The sequence below is a fragment of the Elgaria multicarinata genome, chromosome 3 (genome assembly GCF_023053635.1).
Source record: "Elgaria multicarinata webbii isolate HBS135686 ecotype San Diego chromosome 3, rElgMul1.1.pri, whole genome shotgun sequence".
Lineage (NCBI taxonomy): Eukaryota > Metazoa > Chordata > Lepidosauria > Squamata > Anguidae > Elgaria > Elgaria multicarinata.
This window is the reverse complement of record NC_086173.1, coordinates 73742612-73758176: the sequence shown is the minus strand read 5'-3', so window position 1 is coordinate 73758176 and position 15565 is coordinate 73742612. Positions and strand designations below refer to the sequence as shown.

The window sequence follows — 15565 nt, the reverse complement described above, 5'->3', positions numbered from 1 at the left end:
AGGCCAATAGAATTCGCACACACTCCCCACTTTAATAACCCACCAGCCGTAACTCCAGCAAGGTCCCTTGCCCAATTGTACCCAAGCCTGGGCTTAAAACAAAACAAACACATAACTCTGTGACTCAATCTCTTGTTGCTCACTCCGACTTGACTTTACATCACTCGAATTAAGACTCTTTCCCTCGGTGGCCGCGGGGAGTCTCCTCCATCCAGCTGGCCTGGCCTGGATGCTCTGACTCACCACACACACGCTGGACTCCTAACACCCACAGGAAAGAGACCGGACCCTTAGGTGCCTAAGCCATTTATCCCTTTCTGGGACCCCTTGTCACCAGACCCACCCTTACCAATAGAAACCCCATAGCAACCCACACCTCTCCCAAAGGAAGGGGGAATGCTCCCAGACACTACACAGCTGCAACTTGTTACTCTCCCCCCCCCCCCCAGTACCAGCCCAGGGAAGCGTTATCAGATTCTCGCCCAGCGCAGCCTTGGCATTACACTTGCTACTCCCTTTTCAGACACAAAGAAACCTCTCTCCCTCTCCCTGGGATGAAAAAAAGATGTTCTCTTAAAGGAACCATGGGCTCAGCCCATGACAGGATTCAAATGTCAGAGCTCTAAATTAATCCCAGAATTTCACTGTGCAAGCATTTGGCCCACCCTCAGCCTTTACCTCCTTCTTCTTTTGCTTCAACTGCTCTTGAAATTTTACAAGATCTCGCTCTTGTTCAGCACGGATCCGCTTCGTCTCGTCACGCCGGCGCAGAGCGTGATCTTGCTCCATCTTTTCAATTTGCTGCTTCTGCTGACGTTCTAGATTTTCTATTTCTGTGTCATAGAATTTCTTCTTTGCCTATGAGCCAAAATGAACATTCAGACTTATTACACTAAGCTGAGAGCCTTAAATAAATTACAATTTATCATTCAGAAAAAAAGGAAGTTTGAAGAAACAATTTTAGGCACAACAAATTGGTTTGGCCATAAATCTTTCGTATATATCCAGACCTTAATCTGAAGTGCCCCTCTTATTCCATCTCTGAGCCATATTACCAGGGCCTGCTCTAGGTTAGGAGTACTTCTCATATGGACCCTCCTATCTATTACAGTAATCAGGTGGGATCCTACTTAGGAGCCCTAAAAAATATGAGGTAAGACTGGTGGGGATATATGACAGAGCTGTCTTAGTAGTGGCCTCTACCTTTGGAACTCACTGCCTCAGGAAACCTGCCTAGCTTCTTTGGAAGCAGTACTTTCCAAGCATTATGTAAAACTGGAAGAACGTCAGAGATGTTTTAAGAAATTATATTGTGATTTTTATTAAGCTTATACACTGAAATTTGTGTGAATGTTCTTATCTTTGCAAAATATTAATTTATGAAGAATTAATTGTATTTCTAATCAACATTGTTTATTTAGATAACACGCTTTTTGATGTATTTTATTCCATGTAAGCTGCTTCTGACAACCAGGTGGTAAAGTGGCTTAGAAATGGAAAAGATCAAAAAACAAGCTGGAATGGCCTTCTAGTTTCCCATACACAGGGCAGAAAGAAAGTAGATTGGGAAGTTTATGTGTGTCAGTAATTGCTTCCTGCTACACACCTGGTTTTCCAAACCAGCATTGCCTTCTTTCAGACACTTAACTACAGAGATGCCTGGAGGCTTTAGCTGGGATGATGCAAGCAGATGAGGTGGCTGCATCTGCTTTACATGTTAGGGCTAAAGGAACAGAATGGGATAAACTCTTGTGCTCTGGTCATGGCAGTGTACAATTTTTCTGCTGGCAGCACTGGAACCAGTATACAGAATTTGGGCAGAACTTTATTAGCACATTTGGTGGGGCTAAACCGATTCAGTGAACCACTGGCTGAAGGAACACCCAGTAATGGAACACTCTGCCTTTTAATAAATACTTCTACTGAAGTTATGTATTACTACTGGTTAAAAGAAATATTTTTCCTCTTCATACTACAGTGTCTATGTAGCTCTTTACACTTCCTACAGAACCATTCACACCTTCAGACAGCCTTCTTGCAAAGAGGGAAGAGCTAAACATGGAAAGATTTTTGAAACACCTTAAGTGCAATAGGGGTCAGTTAGCAGAATGAAAATGCATTGTATAGGTTGTGCACTGAATAGCAGCAGTTACTCACATACTGAACTCCACTCCAATAGCATGTTGGCTAGTGTCTGAAGTTCCCTTAAATAGAGTGCAATATGCAATGTTGTTAGGCATGCTTTTGAGTTGTGTCTGGGGTTTGGCAGGCACAGGCAATGCCAGGTTTATGAGATGTTGGCTGAAGTTAGGGATGTAAAATTTCCAGAAATTTTGAACCGCGGGGGGAGGGGGGGGAGGGGAGGTTTTTCCCCAGAAAAAAATGGAAAAATAAGCAATACTTTTTTTTACTGATCTTTACAGATCTAAACGAAATTTGTTGCTTTTAAACAGCCTTCCCCAATCTGGAACAGATATTTTGGACTTCAGCACCTATCAGCCTCAGGCAGCATGGCCAATGGTCAGGAATGCTGAACGCTGTAGTCCAAAACATCCAGAGGGCACCAGGTTGGGGAGGGCTGCTTTAGGAACATAAGCCTTTCTGTTCCTAAGTTATAACTTAGCTTGCTCATAAAATGATCATTATATTTTAAAACTTTTAGAAGTCAACTCACTACATTTGTAATTATTGTCTGAACAGATTAGAACCATATTAAATAACAGCTACACCAGAAACACAAGACAAAACAAAACAAAACCCAAACTTCAAAATGGTGACTCTACTCACATATTGGAAAACTGAACATAAATGTCTATCAGGAAAATATACTTTAGAGCAATAATTTTAATAAGGAAATAATTAACTATGCTGAGAATCTTACAGAGAGGATTAAAAAACATTTTTCTCCATGGCTTCATTATTTACAGACATTTTACATATCCAGTCTGTCTATAAAAGCGTTCTTATTACATCATTTTTAGAAATCAGTTCGGGAGGATTAAAGGCTAGGTAACAACATATACTTTGTCTTAAATTCTAAAAGAAAACATTTCATAATCCAAAGCTCTTCAATTTTTCAAATTTTTCAGAAAAGAAAAAAAAGGTCCTCAGAAAAAAATGGGGAAAATGGTTCCCCCCCTTAATTCAGGGTGAGTGGGTCTGCGCCTTCACATCTCTAGATGAGGTGCCTTATGTGTGGGGTGTGTGTGTCTGCTCACCTGGCCACCCCATTTTGTTTTTAGATTCTGCTGGGTGGCAGGCATGCTCTTCTCACTCACTCCTTTCCTGGTCACACGGATTTCCCAACACCCATGCCCCACCACAAAGAAGAGGCAGCCATTCTCTCAATATTCCTTCAGTGACACAAAGACAGATTCAGTTCTAGCTGTTAGTATTTTGCCAAGCCAGCTTTCCTCTTCCCACAGCCTCTGGCCATGTCCCTTTGAATTAAAGGGAGGGAAACTAGCTCAGCTCCTTTTCCCACCTACATTCATTTCCTGCTCAAAGCGCTTCAGCATTTGCTCCAGCTGCAGCTCATGCTTGGTGGTCAGCTGGGTCTGGTTCCGGTGCTCCTCTTTCTGCAGCAGGCGCAGCTCACGCAGCTCTTGGCGCCTATAGGGTTAAAGCAAAGCATAAGTTCAGGAATGCAGGACCAGCTTTCCTTCTGCAGCCCGGTCAAGCGACATCTAAAAGCAAAAAGCAGGAACAGGTGAAGCATAATCCAATGCTAAAGTAACGTTTGATTGATCAAATGTGGCTGCCTCTCATGTTCCAAGTGTCAGAATTCCAGTTCATATACATGTTTCATGAAATTTCTAGGGCCAGGGGCCCCAATCTAGAACAAGATTCTAGCCTGGAGGTTAGGGGGCTTTAACCCTTCCCCCCTCACTATGGCCCAGTGTTGATTGGGAGGGGCATACACCTGCAAATCTATCCCAAAATATTGATTCGTAAAGCAAATGGATTAGAAATTGCATTAGAAATTGCAGGCATTCTCCCATCTTGGGAAGGAATGGGTTAAAGTCCATCTGCCCCAAACTAGGTTCCCAATCTGGACTGAGCTCCCCGCACCTACTTTAGAATGAAAATGAAAAAAAGGCTTAGCTGCTAGCTACATTGTCTGTTGACCCTGATTCCTTATTTATAATTATATTTCTTCCTTTCAGTTTCCCACTGAATTTCTAATTTTCAGCTTCATGTTTGCCAGATCAGAGTTTCGTGCATAGCCTTGTCAATATGTAATCAAATTTAATTAACAAATTATCATTCTATGGGGATGGCATTGTTCCCCAGTTGGGTTCTTGTAATGTGGAATGGTAGCTTCAGTTTCAAAGACTACATGTATCTAATCCAGAAAACAGACCAATCTGGTGTTTGGGCCCAATACTCTGCCACTGACAGCCATCTATCCCCAAGGTAGTGGTGAAGTTAGAACTAGCCACAACATAGGATAATATACCATATCCATATTGCCTAATATGGATATGGTATATTATCTGTAATTATAGCTGTAATTTCCCAGCATTTTGGAGTTTGAGTGAACATGGAAAACCCTTAACACAGGTTAAACCACAAGGGTTTTTGTTAATTGAATGCCTTTCAGGCAGGATATTGGGAAGAGGCCATTTCCCTACCCTTTCTGGCCTGCGTATGTGCCTCTGGCCTTGAATTATTCGCCTTCCGTACACAGACACTTTCAATAAATAGAAGTCTAAAATGACCCCACAGTCAACTGCATGCGAGTGTGAACTAAAGCCTATCAGGCTCAGACAAATACAACAATCATTTCTCAGGCTTGTTTAAGCTGAATACCTGACAATAAGGTACCATTCTGAAGGGTATGCTTTTTGTATTTGTGGGAAGAAAAATACTTGAATTCAATGCCAGGCACTTTGGAGAACATGATCTACTCCTAGGGTGATATCCCCTTAAAAACCCTAATTGAGGAAGGGTAGATGTTTCCAGTCCATTCTAGATCCTGACATATATTTCCTCCTGCTATCCGAATGCATTCCTGCTCTTTCTAACTCTAACAGATATAGGATTTAATGTTGAAACATAGGCTACACGATTTGGAGAATCAGAGAATGTGATGTCTAAAGAGTGTTAACGTACTACAGTTTCCCTGGCCTTCAGCTGCTGAAGTCTTTGCTCCTGCAGCATGAAAGGAAAAACAAGGCACCTTTGCACATGACCCCTTGAGATAAGTTTTGATCTCTGATGAACAGAAAGGTCATGTATAGTCCTCTGTCCTCCCCATCCAAACAAAAGCTGAAGTTTTACCCTGCACCTTTTTACTTAGCTACCTCTTTTCATGTAATCTCCCACACCACACACACTTTCCAAAAAGAACAACAGTTGTCAAGTTTCCTCCCTTCTTTTGCTCATTCTTATGTGAGCTGGATGGAGGAGGTCAGGAAATAAGACATAGAAGAGTTAGGCCCTGTGAAAAGCCACCTCCATTGTCCTTTCAGAGGCACTATCTGGCCACCATTTGGTATAAGAAGATTGTCAACTCTGTCTAGGTGTACTGCAATGAAACTATTCTCATTTGGAGTAAGAGCTGTTTCATGTGCTATGTGAAAGTCCTGGTACACTGGTGTTTGGTGAGGTAAACTTATGAAATCTGAAAGGGAGACACATATCCTCAAAATTCTAGTGATATGTGTGGTAAAATGGAGGAGTGTTGGGTTTTATTAAGGATATATACTCATATACGTGTACACATTTGGAGAATTATAAAGTTACATGTTGGTAATTATGCAGGAAGAAGAGAAACAAATATACTGTTTGGATTGGCTTTGATGATGATAGAACTTCACTGCGATTGGGCTTTTTTCATGAGATGGGATCGGACAGTGGGGATGCACAGGCAGTTGACAGTTGAAGGGATTGAGCAGTTAGGGCGGTTAGAAACTAGGGCTTCAGGGGGTGGGGGGAAGGAGATGCCTGTCTATTCTGGTTAGAATATTTACTTGGCTTTGTGAGAATGATGAAAGTTGTTGTTGTTATGCAAAAGAAAATCAACACATTGTTACATATTCAGTGTGGCTTGCATTCAGTTCCCACATGATTAGAGTTGGCAGCTTTCACAGCAGCAACGAAATCCCCTTGGTATACTTGAGGTACAAGGGTAACAGAAGTTCTCAAGTGGAGGCAGAGGCTGGTAATACCAGCAAAAGTTGTTTAGCTCTGAGTCACCTCAGCACCTTGCCACATATCCACTTTACCCATTTACTGTGGTGAACCTTGGTGAAACACCAGTGGACTTGAAATGTTGCATAAACTGTGGAACAGCTGCAGCCCAAGCTAGAGCTACGGAGATCCCTCCATATCAGAAGAATGGGTTCAAATTATTTTTTTATGAATCCTTTACTTCACGAGCAATGATGGCTCAGAATGGTGTCATTCCTGTGAAGGGTCCTATATGCATAAAGGCTATAAAACTGTACGGTGGGTCATAAAGCTTTGAGCATGTCTCAGCACAATGAATGCAAATGTGGGACTCAAATTTTTACAATCCCACTATACAGAATTTGGTTGTTGTCATCAAAACTAACTGAGGAAATATATAAACAAAAGTGTTAGTTTGCAATAATGGAACTTAAAGATGTCAGAGCAACAAAAAGCTTATGGGAAAGAACACACATAGCAAGGACAGGGAGTGTCCCTCGTCCCCCGATGAATGCAAAATTCAGTCATGATTTTAGTTATCCATAACATGGTGATTCAGGCTCATATTGAGTGCACTCACCTTGGCCTCTACTGAATTCACAAGTACTACTGCCCACCAAGGCTATGGAGTGGCACAGTAATTATCATAACAGCAAGAAAAGACTAACAATGTCATACACCCATGAAAGCTTATGCCACAAGACTTTAGAAGTTCCACAAGAGTCTTTGTTATTTTTGCTGTAACTGACTAACACAGCTTCCCCTCTGGAAGTAACTGTCATGTTAGCCCTATACATGAGGGGTAGGTATCTGGAAGCTGGACAGCCAAATCCAGCCCACTGACAAGTATTTGTTGACCCAACTTATTCCTCTCTATTGTGGCTAAGAGACTCCTTTTGGCCTCACAAAGCACAAATTAACTTCTTCAGGGAGGGAGGGAGAATCTTTACCTGAATGAGATAGCGTTTTTACACATTTGTTTGGTGCATCCATACTTTACTTTTTTTAGGGGTATGTATGAAACAGAATGTGTGAAGAGGCCCTGGGTTAAACATAATTTCTTACATCTATTTGAAAACAGTTTTCTCTTGCAAAAAGGACCACAAAATTAATCTAGTCCAACTCCCTGCCAATGCAGGAAATCCATTACTACAGCATCACTAATAGGTGACTTTCCAGCCTCAGTTTGAAACCTCTAATGAACTTCTGAGGCAGTCTGGTCCATTGACAGCTAGCTCATGTAGAGGTTCTTCCTAATATTTAGTCCCTTTCACTAATCTTCTGAGAAAGCCAGGCACATTCCGATTCTCCCCACAAAACCAGATTTTCAGCTTGCCTGAGGAATCTCATCTCTTCATCTTTCTTCTCATCCTCACTGATGATTTTTGAGGTGGTGACACTCACTTCCACACCATCCACTACAAATCTCCTGGTCCGTTTCAGTGTCATCTTTTGCATTTTCGCATCCTATATTCATTAAAAGAAACCGGGATAAAAAGGAAGAGTTCTGGAGATGAAATCATCACATAATGTACACTGAACTATCGTAGGCTTGCTTTATAAAAAACATCAGCAGGGAGAGGCAGATACCACAGGAGAAAAGAAGAGGAAAGGAACTTCTCCATGAAAGAGACCCAGATTCCAAAATCTAACCAGAAAATACAAATTGTACTTTCCACAACTATGCTTCCCTTGCATAATTAGCTATATTTCTAAAATTTGAATTGTTGCAAATTTGATGTAGTTTTAGGAACAGTGGGGGTGGGTCAATCTGGTTTCTGTGATATATGATTCCTGGTATTTGAACCCAAATTCTTACCTTTAGAGAGTGGGACCCACTGCCTCTGTTGAGGGACAGGTCAGCAGATAAGGAGATGCTGAGGTCCATGCTCTCTGAGGCAGAGGTGCTACCAGAATCAGAGTCTCTCTTTGAGCTGCCATTCTCAAACGGAGAGGAAGAACTCAAACTGCCGTTGGGGAGTTTTTCTTCTGTAGGCGTTTCAAGGAGGTTGCTAACTGGCCGGCTCCCTACATTTGAATCATCTTTGCTCGCTGGTTCAGTGTCTTTATTGTGGAGGATGAGGCCCCTGTTCTCTGTTGGTTTAATGTTGTTGTTGAGTCGCAGCAGCTGGGGGCTGTTGCCTGATTTTTCTTGGGTACTGGACAGATCTGAATAATCCTCTATCCCAGACAGGTTTGAACTACTGGCAGTTTTTGTAATTTGCTCATCACCAATCCCTTCATCCAAAAGCTCGTTGCTCTGCCCATTTGTGGCTTCTTTGACCTTCTCCAAAGGCAACTTGGGTCCATTGGCCACAAGCGACAAGCGATTTCCTGGAGACTTCTCTCCTTCCAAACTTAGTTGGCTTGCGACAGAAGAGTCCCTCTTGTGAACATCATGAGGCTGAGTAAAGAGAAAGGGGGAAAAGAGGAAGGTCATGAAATTTTTGTCAAGAGGACAAAATCATAATCAAGAAGTGGAGAACTTATACACAAGAAGAGATCCACTTAAACTGTAACAGGGTCCAATTCCCCTCCACACACAGCATAATATTTACACAGTGAAACTTAAAGGACAAGGCAGGTCATTTGTCATGGGAGTGTTCCCCGAAGGGGGCTCTTTCCCACTTAATTCTTTGGCAACATTTAAAAACACCGTGAAGATATTTCTCCCCTTACATTTTAGGGGTGGGGGACGAAGTGAAGGACAGCTGTAAAATTATTGAAAGTTCAAAGGAGTAATTAACTGAGAAAAACTTTGCCTAAGGTACATGTCTGGGTGCTTTTCATTCTTGTGCCTGCCTTGTCTATTATGCTTTCCCTGCCCCCTTTTTTAGCAAACAGCTAGGAATTGTGCTTGGTTATAGCTGGTGCTTTCAAAAGCAGACTATTCTCTGCGGTAGAAGTCAAGAGTCCTGTTTTAGGTCAACGGAGTCCTGACAGCTCCCTGGCAAACCACTTCCAGAAGGTCACGCTCTGGCTTGTTTTCAAGAGACCTGGTAAACTGTCACTTGAGGCAGCTCTCACAGCCTCTGCCACAACCCAGTGGCTCACTCTTTCCCATACTCTCATTCCTGGCTTTAAGCTTCTTAGATTCCTATAGTCCACTCCTCCTCTCCATGTGCCTCATTGTCAGGGCTCCATATCTTCTACACTTTTAAAAAAGTATGAAAAATTTGTATACCACTAAATGCTAAATTCTCTCAATTATGGAGATGTGCATAATCTGCTTGATTTATCTTGGGTTTGCTAGTCCAAGAGGGATAATGAGCTAAAATGTATTTATTTATTACATTATTATCCTGCCCTTCCTCCAAGGAGTTCAGGCTAGCATATGGGATGCTTCTGCCATCCACCCATTTTATCCTCACAACAATCCTGGGAAGTAGGCTGGGCTGAAAGATAGAGACTGGCCCATGGTTACTCAGCAAGCTTTGTGGCTGAGTGGGCTTTGAACCTGGGTTTCCCCACTCCTTGTCTGACACTCTAAACCAGTGGTTCCCAAAGTGGGCGGTACCGCCCCCTTGGGGGCGGTGGGATTGCATAGGGGGGCGTTAAGAGGCAAGGGGGACACTCGAGGTGGTCTTTTCCGTACCAGGAGTTTCAGTTACAGAAGGAAATTTCCCAGACTTTTGGAAACTGGTATCACTTCATCAAGCCCATCCATCACATTAAGAATTTACAGAATAGTGAGATACTCTACCCTAGTTACTAAATGTGATATCTAATATTCTTGCTAAATGACTATCAGACTTTGAAAAGATGGTATCACTGGATCAAGTTCATCAATTTATTCAATTAAACATAAATCTATTTATGTTTAAAATGTATAAATCTATTTATTCAACTAAAAAAAATGTAATTAGATTTTGAATAAATATTCAATTAATTGTTACTGTTTTGAATTTTATTGTTATCATCTTCCCTAGTGGGTCGTTGAAAATCGCTATTCTGAATAATGATTTTTATAGTGTAGGGTAGGGGTCACTGGGCATGAGTTTGTGGAACCAAGGGGGCGGTTATCTGAAAATGTTTGGGAACCACTGCTCTAAACCAAGGGTGCAAAAAACAGCAGCAGCACTCAAAAGAAAAAAAAGAAGAGGGAAAGGGGGGAACATTCTAGGAAAAGGTTCTATGGCTCCTGCCACTGAACTCTCATCCCTAGAGTGTCCCAGAACTTCCTAGGGAGCAGTGTTTCAAGGCTTCTGCCTGCTTCCTAGAACATTCTAGGAATGGTGTTTCTATGCCAGGAGCCATAGAGCCTGTCCTTAGAGACTTTCCTCCTGCTAGGAAACCGGCAGCGCTTTCCACTTGAAGTAAAGCAGGCAATCAGGTCCAGAAGGCTAGGGTGCAGAGCAGGCTGCAGCCTCCTCCCTCCCACAGCAACCTCCATACAGCAACTCCAGTGTGCAAGTGTGTGAGAGAGTGTTTGTCTGCGTGAGAGAAATAAGTGTGAGTAGTGTGTATGTGTGAGTTGTATATGGATGTATGTGCCTGTATGTTTGTGTGTGTGCGCACGTCTGCAGACAATGACGTGCTAACCCGCAACCACTAGAGTCCTTAGTGGCAAACTAAACATTAAAGATGTACATCTTTTCCCTTTACTCAAATGTAAGCACAGGATGTGATTGTTAGGAGAAGCGGAGGTTTTCTGGAACCTGAATTCTACACCCAGTACCACATTCTGCTTATCTGCAAAAATGCACCACACACACAGAGTTTTGCACATTAGTCACCACTTTACTGGCTTGTGTTCAGAGTTCCTTCAGTACTCTTAAGAATGCCCCCAGGACTATAGAAGAGCAAAGCAGGGCCAGAATAGGAACCGCTGCAACTATGAAAGCAATTGCCTTGTTCCCTACTACAAGTGAGGAAAAACCCCGCTCTGTGGACCAGGGGTTTTTCCTACAAGTGAAACTAAGTCAGCAGTACACTGCAATTTTCTAGGCTTCATTGTAGGGCATTGGGTGGCAGTGTTCAGACCCACCTTGCTATCCAATGGTTTATTCCTGTATGGTGTGCCCTGGTAGAACAGAGGCCAAAAGCGGACGAGATGGAACTCACTGCACTTCATGACCCCCCATTGCAATAGGACAAAAATCTGCCCACCAACCTGACACCAGGTTGCTAAGGCAGCATAGATGCCCCCTGCCCCTCAGAGACAGCCTGATGGTCTTCCTCTTTCTGAAGGCAGCTCAAGAATAATGTGGGGGTGGGGAGGGAAGGAAATAGGGAGGTGGTGGGCTCTACCACACTAGAGGCATTCAAGAGGCAGCTGGACAACCATCTGTCAGGGATGCTTTAGGGTGGATTCCTGCATTGAGCAGGGGGTTGGACTCGATGGCTATTCTATGATTCTCTGTTTTACATGCACTGTCACCCCTCCTCAACCTGCCTTCTCCCAGAAACTGGTTTTCAGTTTCCAAATGCAGCTTCTGTATGAAGAGGGAGGGGATCAACTGGTTCAGTGGAACAGTGGACCAGGATGCAGGTGTAGAAAACACAGCAGACACCCTTGCTTTGCCCCTATGAGAATAACCTCAATAACAGAGCTGAGCTAAAACAGTCTTTTTTCTTTTGTTTTCATTTTTGTTATTGCTGAAAAGTACCTTTCTCTAGGCTTTCAATTGCCCCCTTGAAATTCTTTTTCATCCGAGTTCTGGACAATAGAAGGAAGTAGGTAAAAGCCCCTAGGGTCTGGTTTGCTAAGTTCAGCTAGCCCACACGTGACCATCTACATGCGGTTTTCATTCCTTTCTCCACAGAAACCAAATTCCATGTACGGTAGGGAACATGCAGAGACCCGCCCTCCCCCGAGTCCCTGCCTCAGTCTGAACAGACATCTTTTAGACTGTATCCCTGGCACTGGCTATTGACTGCAGATTTAATCTTGCCTGTTGATTCAGCGCTGCTTCCATGAAATAAATATATATATATATATATATATATATATATATATATATATATTCATTCTATCTGTCAGCCTATGCTTTTCTCTGCCTCAGCCAAGCCTGTCGCTAGCCAGAAAAATCCAGAGAGAAACGTCTGCTTTTAAGTCCAAGATGGCCCTGGGGGCACTTTCTGCAAAGGAGCCAGCAGTTAAAACCTTCAATTGGGGTCCTTTTGGCCTTATAGCGAGTGCTACATACTGACAGCCACGTACTGCATTTACTCGGGCGACTATCTTGCAAAAGGAAAGAGAAGGCTGGCTTGCTGCCCAACACATTGTTTTCATGGTTCTTGGCTGCTGAGTGAAGAGCAGCCTCTCCCCTCTCAAGGAGCCATTGTTCCTGTCCACCTGCAGAAAAGAAAGAAAATAGGTCCCCTCCCCTAGTAGGTACATGGGTCAAAGGTGCTCATCAGTTTGCTTTTAAAAATCTAGCAAGCTTTATTTGTGGAAGTGCTTTTATAAAGTATCCTTGGTATGCAGATGTATGTGTGTGTTCGCCTTAGTTCTTTTAATAAATATTTCCTTAATGCAACTAGAAGAATAAAACTTACAGATGCAGATTCTGATGAGTCATCCTCTTCAACTTCCTCTCTATTGTCTTCAATTTCCTCCATCACTTCGGCCTTTGCCTCTGCCACTAGCTCACGAAGGGCTCTGTTCGTAGTGACCTTGCTGACAAAGGGATGCTAAAAACCAAGAGAGCATTACCATAAAAATGAGGAATCCAGTGAATCAGAAGCACCATGGCTCAAGGTGGATTTGGGGATTAGAAATCTGGGAAGTTTCCTTGTGCGTCAGACTATTGGTCTATTGTTGACACTGATTGGTGGTAGCCTTACCTGGAGATGCTGGGCACTGAACCTGGGAGCTTTTGCATACAAAGCATATACGCTATCACTGAGCTTACAGGCCATTTTCAACTGTTTCCCCTTTCCCTCCATAGGAAACGCCAACTCAAGAGCAGGGGGTTGGACTCGATGGCCTTATAGGCCCCTTCCAACTCTACTATTCTACAATTCTATGATTTTATGAAGATCTTCACTAAGAGATGAGAATCTTCCCTATGGCTGACAATACTGCATATTTCCTCTCTGTTAATAGTATCAATATGCTTTGTCTCTCAGGACTCTTCTGCCAAGCCATATTACAGACAGAACCCCTCTCCCCTCTACTAGCTAGATCCCTTTTCTTTCATTTATAAAAAGCTTATCAAAGGCTCAGGGTAAAACAACAACAACAACACCCACCACTGGCAACAAGGACAGGAACTAAAACACACACACACACACGAACGCCATGCAAAACTTAAGGTAGTCCAGAATCTTCAGAAATAGTGAGGTGTCTAGGAATAGCAGCTGCAACCTTGGTATCTCTAGAAAATTACCTCCCCACTCTTTTTCTCACTGTAGTCCAGGAGGAGGAGGAGGTAGGGGAGGAGGAAATGGTGAAAGCAATAGGAAGTAGGAGAAATGGAAACTTGCAGTGTTTCAAGTCACCTCAGGAGCAACAGGGCCATCTGCGTTGGGTATGTCTGCCCCAGAAAGCAGATAGCCAAATTAGCCTGGTTATTTCTCTTACTGAGGGAGGAGCTCCTGTCCAGTTAGGAATTACACCTTCAGCATTGTAGCCCTCTATACAGTAAGCACTCAAAATTTGCACTGTGTTGCAACAGTCCTACAAGCAGTTGCCCATGTGCGTTTCCATATCCTCAGGGAGTGTTATGCATTTATTAACTGAGGGTTGCTCTCGAGAAGCTGCACTTACCTCAAGTAATTGTGCAGCACTTGGCCGTGTCTCAGGGTTCTTGTCAAGTGCTGTCTTCAGGAAGTCTTTGAATTCTGGAGACCTTTATAAATTGAAAACCAGCACAAAAGCCATTAGCCAGAACTTCAGGAGAAGGAAATTGGTTACATCTGCCCCATAGACCCCACATCACTTACATTCCCAATATTAATCACAAATTATGGTCAGTGCCTATGGTTCAAAAGGAAGTACTATCAAGGCAGAGCAGCACAGATATTATTCCTATCTATCTATTTAAAAATCTGAGTACACAGAAAATACTGCCTGGTTAATTACAGACTTAGCACTTCCTTTCAAGCCCCTGAGCAACAGCTGCTCAGAAGCAAGTTACATGCTGTCGTTCTATTCCCAATTCATGCCAAAGCCCAAAAGTTAGCAAGCTCACATGAGGACAATTGTAAAGCTTGAGCTTGTGCTAATACAAAGCCTTCTGTCAGGCAAGTGATTAAACCGCCCCCCCCGCCCCGCCCCACACCTCTTTTTCAATGCTGGCTTCCATATAAGGGTACATCAAAGCATTTGCTGGCAGTTTCTAGACACAATCACAAAAAAATGTATCACAAGCACATTTACCCATGGATGCTACTGTCCGGTGATTTTTCAGTGACAAACAGCATGTAAGTCTATTTGCATGCAATAGATTTGGGACGGGGGAAATAGTGGAAATTATCTTACTGCTGTTCTCTCCTCTCTTAACAAGGAGAAGAAGGAGAAGTCTGGCTAGACATTTACTCCAAAGCAGGGTTCGTATACTGGGGCAGCACATAGAAAATACTCTAAAAGGCGAAAACAAAAAGCTGCATAGACTGGAGGTGTGCTGGGATTGCGCTTCTCATTACTAACAACATCCAAAAGGAACACATTTTGGATGCCTATAGGAACACAGGAAGCTGCCTTACACAAGTCAGGCTAGTTGTCCAGCTGAACTTATTATTTCCTACTCTGACTGGCAGGGGTCTCAGGAGGCAGAGAGTATTTTCCATCACCAGTTCCTGGATCCTTTTGACTGGAGATGTGAGGAACAGAGAGTAGCGTTTTCTCATTGTAATACATATGCTCTGCCACTGAGCTGTCGTTCTTCCCATGTGAGGCTCGGGCAACCACACTCCACAAAGATACTGCATAGATAATGAAGGCGCTATCATATCCCCCCCCCCCCCCAGTACAAAGTATTGTTCTATGAGAGCTTGGAAAATGCAATATTCCTGCAAACTAGAGGATGTGATGAATATGAGTAAGAAGTGGAAAGCAATGGTGCATTTCTTTGCCCTCAAACTTGGTTATGCTATGAGAAAGAGGGGACCTCTATCAGGGCAGCCACATAGGCTTCAGTTGAGTTCTTTATCATGAAGGACCTCAGAAGTTTTTCCTTTCTTTGGTCCCACGAAGAAGAACGTAAAGAATTAAGACCCATGATGAAGCAAAATACACAGGGAAACAAGCGGATTCATCACTCCTAGTTTGTAGAGCTCAAGATAAACCCAGAGTGTTCTAGTGCCATTGATGTGAAACACTGGTGGATTGTGAGCTGTCTGGATAGGTGCCATATTGGACTGGTGCTTTGAACATGGCCTGGTTCATTGTTGATGCTTCGCATTATTTGTCAAGTTTCTAATTCACCCTTCCACAAAAGAAGGG

General features: G+C 43.0%; 1 protein-coding gene across 1 annotated transcript in view; it reads right to left on the bottom strand.

Annotated features, from left to right (window-relative positions):
• STK10 (serine/threonine kinase 10) overlaps nt 1–15565 on the bottom strand; it is a 94082-nt gene that overhangs the window by 11638 nt on the left and 66879 nt on the right. The window contains exons 7-12 of the mRNA XM_063120604.1: nt 13889–13970; nt 12676–12810; nt 7994–8578; nt 7511–7641; nt 3489–3612; nt 679–858 (exon numbers count right to left, since the gene is read on the bottom strand). Of these exons, the coding sequence (XP_062976674.1) occupies nt 679–858; nt 3489–3612; nt 7511–7641; nt 7994–8578; nt 12676–12810; nt 13889–13970 (1237 nt within the window). The remainder of the gene's footprint in view (nt 1–678; nt 859–3488; nt 3613–7510; nt 7642–7993; nt 8579–12675; nt 12811–13888; nt 13971–15565) is intronic.